This window comes from Mesoplodon bidens, assembly GCF_964165515.1.
Source record: "Mesoplodon bidens genome assembly, chromosome: 1".
Taxonomy (NCBI): domain Eukaryota; kingdom Metazoa; phylum Chordata; class Mammalia; order Artiodactyla; family Ziphiidae; genus Mesoplodon; species Mesoplodon bidens.
This window is the reverse complement of record NC_138176.1, coordinates 225,796,412-225,810,187: the sequence shown is the minus strand read 5'-3', so window position 1 is coordinate 225,810,187 and position 13,776 is coordinate 225,796,412. Positions and strand designations below refer to the sequence as shown.

Sequence of the window (13,776 nt, the reverse complement as noted above, 5' to 3'; positions counted from 1 at the left end):
CAATACAGTTAATTTTTATACTTTCTTTTGATGAGAACTTTATTTTCTGATCCACTTAGACTGTGTTTACCTTTACCTTCTGGAGCATAGTTATAATAGCTTTAAAATCTTTGTGGGATAATCGCAAGAATTGCCTATCCCATCAACATCTGTTTGTTGTGTTTTCCCATGAGAAAGTGTCACATTTTTCTTTGTTCTTTTTTTTTTTTTTTTTTTTTTTTGAGGTATGCGGGCCTCTCACTGTTGTGGCCTCTCCCGTTGCGGAGCACAGGCTCCGGACGTGCAGGCTCAGCGGCCATGGCTCACGGGCCCAGCCGCTCCGCGGCATGTGGGATCCTCCCGGACCGGGGCACGAACCCATGTCCCCCGCATCGGCAGGCGGACTCTCAACCACTGCGCCACCAGGGAAGCCCTTCTTTGTTCTTTGTACATTAAGTATTTTTTTAATCTATCATGGATGTTGTGTTATCTTTTTTTAAAATCAACTCTGGGACTTGTTATGATCTGTTAACAAATGTTGATATGTTTTGTTTTGTTTTATTTTAGCAAGAAGGGTCAGACTGCAAGTTCTACCTGTCTTTTGTGGATGGTGGTTCTGATGGCACTTCATTTTTAAAACCTCTCTTGTCTTGCTTTGGGTTTTTCTTATACATGCACTACTCAGGGATTAGGCTGAGAATTGGGTGATAATTCAGGTCTTCTTTCAATTTAGAATATTAAATTATTATTCTGGTCTGAGTCTGCCCCATACATTGCATCTCTTGGGTCAGTTTAGGGCTTTTGCAGGTTTTTACACAGATTTTGATGATCCTTCTCTCCTGTTTGCTCCTATTCATGACTCTCTCTAGCCTATAAGGACCCATTTTCTTAGTTCCTCTAACCAGGACAGTTTTTCTCAGAATATTAGCTACCTGAACTTCTGACAGAAACGAACTCTGAGACAGGGACACACTTATGGGTCAGATTTACAAAAGAAAATTGAAAATTGATACTCTTACCTCTGAAATGGGTAATCTGCAAATATTAACTCCCCTACACCAATGCACCTAGTTTTGTTTAATTTTTGGAGTACTTAGGAGGTTGCTTTTTGTGTTTTTTCTATAGTTGTGGTTCTAATACGCAAGATAGAAAGGCTGTATTTTCCTTACTCCATCTTGGTTAGTCAAGGTATCTATTAAGTTCTTTGGCCTATTTTAAAAAAAATCCAGTTGTTTGTTTTCTTATTGTTGAGTTTTAGAGTTCTTTGCATACTTTGGATAACAGTGCTTTATCAGATGTCTCCTTTGCAAGTATTTTCTCTTAACTCTATGCCTTGTCTTCTAATTCTCTCGATACAGTCATTTGCAGAGCAGTTTTTAATTTTAATGAAGTCCAGCTAATCAGTTATTTTTATTGTGGATCATGTCTTTGGTGTTGTAAGTAAAAAGGTATCACCATACCCAAGGTCATCTAGGTTTTCTCCTCTGTTGTGTTCTAGGAGTTTTATGGTTTTGCATTTTACATTGAGGTCCATTTTGAGTTATGTCAATACCAATCTCCCAGTTCAGCACACCCCACCCCCACCCCCTGCAGCTTTCCCCCCTTGGTGTCCATACGTTTGTTCTCTACATCTGTGTCTCAGTTTCTGCCCTGCAAACTGGTTCATCTGTACCATTTTTCTAGGTTCCACATATATGTGTTAATATACGATATTTGTTTTTCTTTTTCTGACTTACTTCACTCTATATGACAGTCTCTAGATCCATCCACGTTTGAGTTAGTTTTTATGAAGGGTGTAAAGTCTGTGTCTAGATTCATTTGTTGGATGTGGATGTCCTGTTGTTTCAGCATCATTTGTTGAGAAGAATATCTTTGTTCATTGTCTTGCTTGTGTTCCTCTTTTGTCAAAGATTGGTTGACTAGATTTATGTGTGTCTATTTCTAGGCTCTCTGTTGATCTATTTGTGTATTCTTTTACCAGTACCACACTATCTTGATTACTGTAGCTTTACAGTAAGTCTTGAAGTCAGGTAGCATCAGTAACACTAATATTCTGTAGGGATAGCCCTGCTTTCATTTCTGATATTAGTAAATTACATCCTTTCTCTTTTTTCTTAGCTTGTATAGGAGCTTACTGATTTTATTGATCTTTTTGAAGAAGCAGCTTTTGGTTTTGTTGATTTTCTGTATTGATTTTTTATTTTCTATTTTATTGATTTCTACTCTAATACTTATTATTTTTCTCCTGCTTACTTTGAATTGAATTTTCTCTTCCAGGTGTCCTAGAGTGAAAACTTATGTTACTGATTTCAGATCTTTCTTCTTTTCTAATATATGCATTCAGTGCTATAAATTTTCCTGTAAACACTGCTTTTGCAACATCCCAGAGATTTTTATAAGTAGTGCTTTCATTTTCATTTCGTTGAAAATACTTGTAATTTTTGGAGATTTCTTCTTTGACCCACATGCTATTTAGAAGTATGTTGTTTAATCTCCAAGTATTTCAGTTATCTTTCTGTTACTGATTTCTAATTTAATTCCATTGTGGTCTGAGAGCAAACTTTATATAATTTCCAATCTTTATGTTGTTGATTATGTGTGCTTTATGGCCCTGGATGTGGTCTACTTGGTGAATGTTCCATGTGAGCTGGAGAAAAATGTGTATCCTACTATTGTAGAATGAAGTAGTCTACAGATGTCAGTTATATCCCGTTGACTGATGGTATTTTTGAGGTTAACTATGTCCTTAACTGATTTTCTGCCTGCTGGATCTGTCCATTTTTGAGAAAGGGGTTTTGCAATCTCCAACTATGATAATAGAACATCTGTTTCTCCTTGCAGTTCTGTCGGTTTTTGCCACACAGTTTTAGGCTCTATAGTTAGGTGCATACGTGTTAAGGATTGTTATGTTGGAGAATTGACCCCTTTATCATGATGTAATGCCCTTCTTTATCCCTGATAACTTTCCTTACTTTGAAGTCTTCTCTGTCTGAAATTAATATAGCTGCTCTTGCTTTTTGATTAGTGTTAAATTAACATGGTATATTTTTCTCCATTCATTTACTTTTTATCTAATGTGTCTATATTTAAAGTGGGTTTCTTGAAGACAACATGTAGTTGATAAACAAGTTTTTAAATGTCAGAAATGTATATTAAATTCACCCATATCTTACTTGAAGTTAGATTTAAAATTATGTGACTATATGAAAAAATATACACGAGTATATCTTAGGTATTTACTTTTGAAATATATACTCATAGTAATTTGTTTTTAATTTTTATTTATTCAGAGTTATCTATAAACTTATGGCATCAACAAGTGAAGGAATCAGAGTACAAGCTCTCAAGGCAATGGGCTATTTTTTAAAACACCTGGCCCCAAAGTGAGTATGCATGAAATCTAAAATGGACTGTTGTATATTACATATTTATTTTATAAATCTTGGGAATAGTATTTACGTTCTGTGGTTCCTCTAGTCTATCTTTTATTTATTTTTATTCATAAAATGCTTTATAAATTTAATCCCATTTCTACATGTTAAAAATAAAGTAGGGAACAGGAGTATATTGTTTATGTTTCTATTTAAATTTTCCTTTTTTTTTGTTTATTGTAAGAATACATTTGTGTAAGTTGAATTCTAGGTAAATCTAGGTAGGGACTTCATTTCAGGTGGCTTGATCATTATTTGCTTTATACTATAAAGCTAACTTAGTAACCTGGTTATTTGTCACATACTGTGTTCTGCTATATGTGTAACTAAAAACTGAAACTCCCATGTTTCCTTTTGTCTTAGCTGAATACAGATATTCATGTCCTACCTATTGTGCCTTATACCAGAAATGGACACCATCAACTTTGTCCAAAATGAACAATTTTGGTGGTAGAAAAGTATTGGTAAACTTGTAATCTTTATTTTGAATCCAGCTGCTGACTGTAAATAAAGTTTCATTGGAACACAACCGCAATCATTTATTTGCTTATTATCTGTGGCTGTTTATACATTATAACAGCAGTGTTGATTTGTTGCTACAGAGAACATATGGTCCACAAAACCTAAAATATATAATATCCGGCCATTTGCAGAAAACATTTGATAAACCCAGGGGTAGAATGAAGTTTGTGATCCTTCAGTTTCTAAAGTTTTGCTTGGATGTTTCATTTTAGTATTGGTATATTTATCTTCACAGTATTCGTTTAAAAATTCTCTTGCGTGTCTTCTACCTTTTCTTCCACATTGTTTTTCTACTTTACTTCGTCGGCTTTAGATTATTATTTATGGTAGAGCTTAGCTCATGGCTAATGGAGAGAGGAAGCTAGTTAATAAATAATTGTTTTGAAGATTTTGGTGACAGTTTTTGCTGTGCTGTGGCATAGCCAGTCATATTTTTTTAAAACTTTAATTGTGCCTATATATTTGTAGTTTGTATTTCTCTATTAATAAAGATTTTATGGCCTTATAAGTTCTAGGTCTAAGAAAATTGGGGGCATTATTGAGTTGGAATTTGTTAATAATGTGAAAAACATTTTTGTGTCTCCTTCATCAGCATGCGTACTAAATAGTGAGTAATAAAACTCTGCATTTGATTTTCTTTTTTCTATGTAATTGCAGAAGAAAAGCTGAAGTCATGCTTGGACATGGATTGTTTTCACTGCTAGCTGAAAGACTCATGCTTCAGACAAATTTAATCACAATGACCACATATAATGTCCTATTTGAGGTAGGAATGTAGTTAGAATTTAATCTTCCTAATTTCTTATGAAAATACCTATATAATTGAGTTGATGGTGTCTAGATGAAGTAAGATCATTTAGGTTTGATGTACGATTTTGAAACTAGTTATATAAAGGAAATGTAGCTTCATCTTAATAAATCTATGATTTGGTGAATTTCTGAACAGTGTGGACATCTCTGTTTAAGTATTTTCTCCATTGTATTGACTGTTTGATGTCTCTCTTTTTTTTAAAAAAATTATTTATGTATTTTTGGCTGCGTTGGGTCTTCGTTGCTCATGCAGGCTGTCTCTAGTTGCAGCGAGCGGGGGCTACTCTTTGTTGTGGTGCGCAGGCTTCTCATTGCAGTGGCTTCTCTTGTTGCAGAGCATGGGGTCTAGGTGTGTGGGCTTCAGTAGTTGTGGCGCGCGGGCTCAGTAGTTGTGGCTCGTGGGCTCTAGAGTGCAGGTTCAGTAGTTGTGGCGCACGGGCTTAGTTGCCCCTCAGCATGTGGGATCTTCCCGGCTCAGGGCTCGAACCCATCTCCCCTGCGTTGGCAGGCGGATTCTTAAGCACTGCGCCACCAGGGAGGTCCCGATGTCTCATTGTATAATCAAGTAAAAGTAGAGTTACAATGTTGAAATTGTTTATTCCATATAATGCAAGAGATATTTAGCATGACAGTACTGGGCTGTATACTTGATGTTGCTTAGTGTTGTACTTAAAGTTCATAAAGAGTGATGGTGATGCAGTGATTATGCTAATACAGTCTTTTGTTCCACTTCTGTAGATTCTTATAGAACAGATTTGTACTCAGGTGACACATAAACAGCATCCAGATCCTGATTCTTCAGTTAAGATACAAAATCCTCGTATGTATTTAACAGACTTTTCTTTATTCTTTTGATATTTGCTTTTTGTTTTTCCACCTTTATTGTAATATAATTGACATAGAACCTTGTGTACTTTTAAGATGTACAATCTAAGAACTTGATATATGTGTATGTTGTGAAGTGATTACCACAGTAAGGTTAGTGAACACATCCATCACTTCATACAGTTATAATTTTTTGTGTGTTACATGTAGTGAAAACTTTTAAGATCGACTCCCTTAGCAACTTTCAGATACATAATACAGTATAGTTAACTGTGGTCTCCAGGTTATGCATTACATACACAGAGCTTATTCACCTTATACCTGGAAGTTTGTACTCTTGGAGCACCTTCTCCCATTTCTCCCACTCCCTTCCTTTTTATACTTTTTTTTTTTTTTTTTTTTTTTTGCTGTACGCGGGCCTCTCACTGCTGTGGCCTCTCCCGTTGCGGAGCACAGGCTCCGGACACACAGGCTCCGCGGCCATAGCTCGCGGGCCCAGCCGCTCCGCGGCATGTGGGATCTTCCGGGATAGGGGCACGAACCCGTGTCCCCTGCATCGGCAGGCGGACTCTCAACCACTGCGCCACCAGGGAAGCCCCTTTTTTATACTTTTATAAGTAGATTTTGCTACTAAAAAGGAAAATCACTGAAGAACCTGAAGTTGGTATTGTTGAAAACACATTGTTCAAGTAATATTTCATTATAGGCATTAATATAATACTAGTTTTATTTGTGTTTGATGTTGAATGTAACTTCACATTGACTTTAGGTTATGTGGAAATGTTTATACACAAGTTTTGAAGAATTATATGCACAATATCTTGGTTTTTTAATATATGTTCAGATTTTTTGTAAAGTTTTGATTGCACTATTTAGTGATGTCAGGCGAAGTTACATGGACCATGGAGGTAGCTTTCATCTTAAATTACTGTCAAGTTAAGAATACCAAGTTTGGAATTGAAAAATTTCCATCTTCTTTATTGTTTATGCACTTAGTCTTGGTTAACAGTCTTTTCTTTTGATATTTAGAGTTCTTAAACACTTATAAAATGTGTACATTTCTCATCTTGCTTTTTAAGATTGTTGATATTAAAATAACTGATTTGTAGAGTTTCAAAATTTAATAACTTCGTGTGGTGAGTTATGGTCATGTTTGTGGTACTCTATTTCAGTACTAATTTTAAAAACACATGTCACATGGTTAATTTTTCTCAGACTTTAGGGAGATGTGATATCATTATTTTAGAGAGTAAAAAAGGAAAATACCTTTATTTTATTATTTTAAAAATATTTATTTATTTATTTGGCGGCAACTGAGTCTTAGTTGCGGCACACGGGATCTTCATTGCGGTGTGTGGAATCTTTTAGTTGGCATGTGGCATCTTTAGTTGCAGCATGCAGCATCTTTTAGTTGTGCCATGCAGGATCTAGTTCCCTGATCAGGGATCGAACCCAGGCCCCCTGCATTGGCAGTGCAGAGTCTTAACTGCTGGACCACCAGGGAAGTCCCGAAAATACCTTGATTTTATATATATAATATAAAATATATTTGATGTAGCTATGGAAAAATGACATTAAAGTAAGAATTTAAAAATATATTATCTATGTAATATACTGACAGAAAAGATAGGCAGTGTAATGTGGTGTTTAAAACATAGGACATCTAGCTTTTCAATCTTGTCTACATGTCTTAATAGTTATGTGATTTTTGGGTAAATTAATTAATTTAGGTGTTCCTTAGTTTTCTTGTCTCTAAAATGGGGATAATAATAGTATCAACCTATCATTGTATAAGGATTAAATGTATTAATACCTGTTTTTTCTTAAATATTGTGTCTCACAATAGTATATCCTCAAAATTAGTGGCTATTATTATCGTCATTATCATTATTATGATTATCATCTTTGTAATCATTGTGCAGGTAGAGAAAATTTGAATTTGTCATTAGAAGAATTCAGAAATTGCTCCTAAAATATCATTAAATTTATGAAAGTAACTTCACGTCTGATATTTTGAACTTGTTGCTTCAGAATCACCAAAAACCTTGGCAAAATGCTGGTTTAGAATTCCTCAATTTTTAATTGGGTAAAGCTTTGATATATTATTTAATTTTAAATTCAGGGTTATGGCTGTTTTTGTTTCTTTACAGTTCCGTATCTCAGTATTAAAAGAATTTCTTTTCTTAAAGTTAGTACTAGAAATTTATACAGCATTATATTTAAGACCATTACGGTAGCAGTTTTATTTGTTCGGGGTGCTAAATAGGTTTTAATTTCCTTTTGTTTTTTTGTATCTAATTTTAGATTTAGAATTATGGAAGCAAATCTTGATAGCTTTTAAAATTCACAATGATAAAGGAAAGAGTATGTGCATAGTATAGATTTTGTTGAAGCTGAGAATTTATTCTCTTTTTTCTGAGGTTTTGATTATATACAGATATTTTTAAGGTCAGTTTTACTAACTGGCAGAGATAAGGGAGAGGTGTCTGCAATTTTACCATCATTTAATCGTTTATAATTTAATTTGATTTATTATAAACTTTTAAAATTTAGCTTTACACATTCTAATGACAAAATTAAAAAATCCCTTTCTTGTTTATGGATGTTTTCTATGTATTGTCAGTCTTGGCTGCAGGTGATTTTTTTTATAACACAGAAGAGGATGTTTTCAGTAGACATTTATGTCAGGGAAATGAAATAAATTGAAATATACTGATGATATTACATTATGAATTTTTTGTAATGTTTTGTTTTTTACTAGTTTATGAATTGTCTTACAGAGATACTAAAAGTAATTGCAACCCTACTTCGAAATTCTCCCCAGTGTCCAGAGAGCATGGAAGTTCGCAGAGCCTTTCTTTCTGACATGATTAAACTTTTTAATAACAGCAGAGAAAATAGAAGGTGAGCAGGATCAGAAAGCATTTATTTGCAATATTCAAGCCTAGCTTTGAATAAGCCCATTTTTTCTAAGAAAAATTGCTTTAAATACCATGAAATGAATTTTCTATATGCTTTTTTCATTAAGGTATACAAGTAATGTACCATACAGTTAATTGAGCTTTCAGTACCACATTGTTTAATTGTTTTCGATGCATAATAAAGCTGGTTGTTTTGTTTATTTTGTTTTAGACTTTTACTTTTAGAATTCTTTCAGGTGATTTATTTTTTTAAGTAATTCCAAGTCCTCTTACAATTTTTAGGAGCTTGCTACAGTGTTCTGTGTGGCAAGAGTGGATGCTTTCTCTCTGCTATTTTAATCCTAAGAATTCAGATGAGCAGAAGATAACAGAAATGGTGTATGCCATATTCCGAATCCTACTTTACCATGCAATCAAATATGAGTGGGGTGGCTGGCGTGTGTGGGTAGACACCTTATCAATCACACATTCAAAGGTAAGTTTAAAAATGAAAGTGTATTTTAGCATTTTAAATGTCTGTAATTTTGAGTTTTATTCTTCAACAAAATTTTATATACTTAAAATCAAGGAAAAAAGGCAGATTATTCTCTGGAAATGCAGTGAAGTGAACAACTAAAAAATGGAATAACTAAAAAGAAATATAAAGTATTTCCAACTTCTTCTCTATAAAAATAGTGTTTTTCCAAATGTCATTTTCATGTGTGCTTAAGTTGATAAAGTGAAACCTTATAACACAGCATGAAGAAATTTATATTTTCAAGTAGCCATTTTCAAGATATGGTTCTCTGAAATTTGTAGTATTTTGAAGCTTTTTGAACACAAGGTGGCGCACAGTATTCAAAGATGAGGAGTTATTTTAGTAGTATAAGGTGGTTGACTAAACAGAAAAAGCTCTGGCTAATTTTGCCTTTGCTCATGTTGCAGTCAGTTACAGAACTGGTTTGGAAGAATCACTAATCTCTCTCTTTTTTTAAACTTAAGCCGGTGTTAGTTATTTATGTATAGCTTTTGTTTAAAAATATTAATGAAATGTCCTAGACATACAAAAAGGTATAAGGAATGATGTACCTACCAGTGTTTATGGAATTGGGTTCCCTATCCCAATTGCTTTGTCTACCATTTTCAAACCCTCTCTCTTCTTCCACTCACCTGAATTTGGTGTTTTCATTATTTCTATGTCTTATTTATGTTTTAACTATAGAAACACACAGACACACAGACAACACACTAAAGGATTTTATTTTTCATGTGTATACTTAATAATATGAATGGTATTGTATTAAATGCATTTTCCTGCAACTTTCTGTTTCTACTTATCATTGTTTGAGATTCATCCATATTGACCAATGTAGTTGGTGATTTTCTCAATTGTATGTATTCCATGGTATGACTTTATCTGCTTACCAGTTGATGAGCATTTTTGATGCGTTTTGTATATATTGGGAAGTTTCTCTCTCTGTATGTTCCTAGAAGTGGAATTGATGATTTGTAGGGTGCAGATGTTAAACATTACAAGGTAATACAATTCCTTTTCCAAAGCAGTATATCAGTTTACGTTCTTGCCAGCAATGTATAAATTCTCATGGCTTCATATCACCTTATCACTTGTTATGGCTAGAGTTTAAAAAATTTTGCAAATTTGATGAATTTGAAATGCTGTGTTTCCATAATACTAATTTTCATTTTTTTGTTGTTTTGTGGGAGTTCTTCATGTATTCTTGGTCTTAATCCTTTGCTACCTATATTGTTTATGAATGTCTTCTGTCAATTTGTTGCTTGTCTGTTTATGTTTGGAGTTTTATGTTTGTGTCTTCTGAGGAAATTTTACATTTCAAATAATTAATGTAGTAAAATTTATTAGTTTCTATTATGGTTTATGGTTTTTACATCTTGTTTAAGAACGCTTTCTATATATACACAGAAGGAATGTAGTTAACAAATAAATATTAATTATAAATTGACTAGAAGGATAAAGAACAGAATTGATAATTTGGTATATCTTTAAATGTTTTATTGACTATCATAATTATTACTCTGGAATATTTTGCCATTCTATTGGAATATATTGTCATTTCCTAAATATATGTTTTTGGGTGTTTGAATAACTTTTAGCTATTTGTAAGTACTTAAGAGTTATTCATTCTTCTTCCTCCTTCTTCAGTGAGAGGAAGGTGTGTTATTATCATAAGGATTTACAAAGATATCTTAGATTGGAAGATATTACTCTACAGATTTATGTTTGAGAATAATCCAGTGCTAAATGAGGCAAAGATGTGATTTTATAAAATGGCTTTGTTTTAGTCACTACATTTTTAAGCTGACCAGTTTATTCTAAGGCAGGGTTCAGCCAGGCATGGCCTAATGACCAAATCTTGCCTGGCCTGTTTCTGTAAATAAATTTTTATGGAAATACAGCCACCTGTATTTATTTATGTATTTTCTAAGACTGCTTTCATGTTAAAAGCATTGAGTATTTGTGACAGAGACTCTTTGGCTCCCAAGCCGAAAATATTTACTATTTGGCACTTTACAGAAATACTTTGCCACCTCTTGTCTAACTTACTTTAGTTTGTGCTGATGCCCAGCTATTCTGGTTTCGATTGTAGTGGGCTATTGCAGTCTGGACTGATTTTCTGCTAGTATTATTTTTCCCTTTACAAGAGATAATGAGAAAAACAGTTGAGTTTTGGTTTCACGTAATTTGAATTGGACTTCAGGTATATCTGGGAGAATTCTCGGTTAGGGAAGTGCCCATGTAAATTAGATATAAAAATTTTTCTACATATTCTATGTTAATTCAGCACTTTTGTATACACTCCAGTTTGTCGTGTCCTTAGGAAGGATGGCTAAAGGAATGTAACCTTTAGAGCAGTAATTCTTGAAGTACAGCCTGAAGACCTTGGGAGCCCAGGAGACCATTTCAGGGAGTGGTGTGGTCCTCCTTTTCCATCTACATATCTAGTTAGAGGATGGATTTTTTTCATGTACTGCAACCAAAACAATATAATACAACAGATTGAATACAAAAAACATATATTAGAATGTAGCCATCTTCTATTAAACCAGGATTGAGATTTGCAAAAATATGAAATAATAGCATTCTTCTCATTATTATTATTATTTTTGTTTTGAAAAAGTCATTTTTCAAAAAATATGTTATTTATATTAACATACTGGGTTTATTGCTTTTTTTTTTTTTTTTTTTGCGGTACGTGGGCCTCTCACTGCTGTGGCCTCTCCCGTTGCGGAGCACAGGCTCCGGACGCGCAGGCTCAGTGGCCATGGCTCACGGGCCCAGCCGCTCCGCGGCATGTGGGATCCTCCCAGACCGGGGCACGAACCCGTGTCCCCTGCATGGGCAGGCGGACTCTCAACCACTGCGCCACCAGGGAAGCCATATTGCTTTTTTGAAATGAATTAATATTTGTAAAATTTCTTAGTTTTAATTTCTAATATGGTAGCTAGTAATAGACATACCCCACATAAGTAAAGATTTTTGCGAGGTACCAGTACTTTGGATCCTGAGACTAAAATGCTTGAGAACTGCTGAAATGATAGGCTATTTAGGTCCAATAGCCTAGTCTCATCCACAAAACAAAAGAGTCGGACTTGGAGAAATCTCAGGCACCTTTGAGCTATTGAGCATTTATGGCTAAATATTATATCCAGTCACCAGTCTATTTGTGTAAGTAATGAAGAGAACATGGGCTTTGGAGACAGGATAGTCCTGGGTTTGAATTCTGATTTATAGTAATTTTTAGTTGTGTAAACTCAGGGAAGTTTCTAAACTTTTCTTAACCATCGATGTCTAATCTAAAAATGGTAAATGTGGTAATATATGTGTATATCTGAAGTTAGGAGTTAATGAGTGAAATCACAGAAAATAGAATTAAACGACTATTTTCCTTTGTTATAGTTCTGTCATTCCTCCTGTTAATTCTTTTGTTCTCATTCTTACTGCCAGCATACTAGTTAAGGCCCTAGTCACTTCATGTTTGGTATAAATACAGCTTTTAAAATGAAGAATTAATTACATCCAAAATAATTTGCATGGCATATATGCTATGAAGTGTTATAAAGGAAACTATGTGACTACCCAACTTAAAAAAGGTTCTCCCTTTCTAACACCCACCCTCCTCAACCCAAATCTAATCACCATTTTGAATTAGTGTTTATTATTCCCTTCTTGAAAAAGTTAAAAAAATGTATTCCTAAATAATATAATCTCTCATTTTACCTGTTTCTGTATTTTATGAAAGGGACGTCATACTGTGTGAACTCTTCTGTTACTTATTTTTTCTCATCAAACCTTTTGTCTCTAAGATTCTTTCTTATTGTTACATATAGCTTTGCTTCATTCATTTTCACTGCTATGAATAATTCGGGTGCTCAAAGGCAAAGGTTTTAATACCCCCCTTCTCTCTCCTCTCTCTCCTTCTCCCCTAACTTCTTTCCCCCCACTTCCTCACTCCCTCTCTTCCCCCTACTTTCTTCCTCTTCCCAGTCTCCAACTAATCACCACCCAACCCCCTGCATTGGCATTGACTGTGGGTACCTGGTGCAGTCTGTGCTACCCTCTGTCACTGCCTAGCTAGCTTGCTCCCTCTTTGCTTATTTCTCTGTTTCTTCTTTCAGCCACCATCTCCTTCTTTCCCATCCCTCTCCTTCTCTTTCTTTGTTTTTCCCTCCAGTGTTCCTCCACCCTTTCTGTACCCCCTATCTTCTCTCTCCCCACCCCTCCCCAACCTCTTCTTTTTCTCTGTTTATATTTGTTTTGTCTCTGCTCCCTTCCCCCTTCTCCCCTGTCTGTTGGTCAGACCCTCCATGGGCTCTCTTACTCATTTTCAGTCACTCTGTGTCTAGGTCTTACTCCAGTGGCCCACCTCTTTTCTTCCCCTTTCTACCTTTATGTTTCCTCTTTTTGTTCTTAACACACCTCCCTTTTGTTTTTCCTGTCTTCTAGTTGAGTACCTTCAGGTTTACTACGAAAGATAGAAAGATGAATCAGGAACAGATCTTTCTTATCCTGAAAGAAGTTACTTTCTAATATGGGAGATAATGCATGCACTGAAAGACAGGGCAGGAAGGAATAAGTGTCCTAGAAGAGAGATTCACAGTGAAAGGAGAGGGCCTTTGAGAGGTTTGTAGGATGGATGTCATTTGACTCCAACCTTGAAGGGTAATAAATAAGATTTGGGTACATAGAGACTGGGGTGATGAGAATCACTGGTGGAGGAATTGGCATAAGCAAAGGTGCATAGATGATTTCCCTGAGGGAAAAGCATGTG

At 34.8% G+C, this 13,776-nt stretch overlaps 1 protein-coding gene across 3 annotated transcripts in view; it reads left to right on the top strand.

Moving 5' to 3' along the window:
- Window positions 1-13,776, top strand: part of LRBA (LPS responsive beige-like anchor protein) — an 808,478-nt gene that overhangs the window by 200,868 nt on the left and 593,834 nt on the right. For all 3 annotated transcript variants that reach the window (XM_081242275.1, XM_081242274.1, XM_081242273.1), the window contains exons 18-22: window positions 3,270-3,362; window positions 4,590-4,698; window positions 5,481-5,562; window positions 8,348-8,471; window positions 8,771-8,963. In XM_081242275.1, coding sequence (XP_081098401.1) covers window positions 3,270-3,362; window positions 4,590-4,698; window positions 5,481-5,562; window positions 8,348-8,471; window positions 8,771-8,963 — 601 coding nt within the window. The remainder of the gene's footprint in view (window positions 1-3,269; window positions 3,363-4,589; window positions 4,699-5,480; window positions 5,563-8,347; window positions 8,472-8,770; window positions 8,964-13,776) is intronic.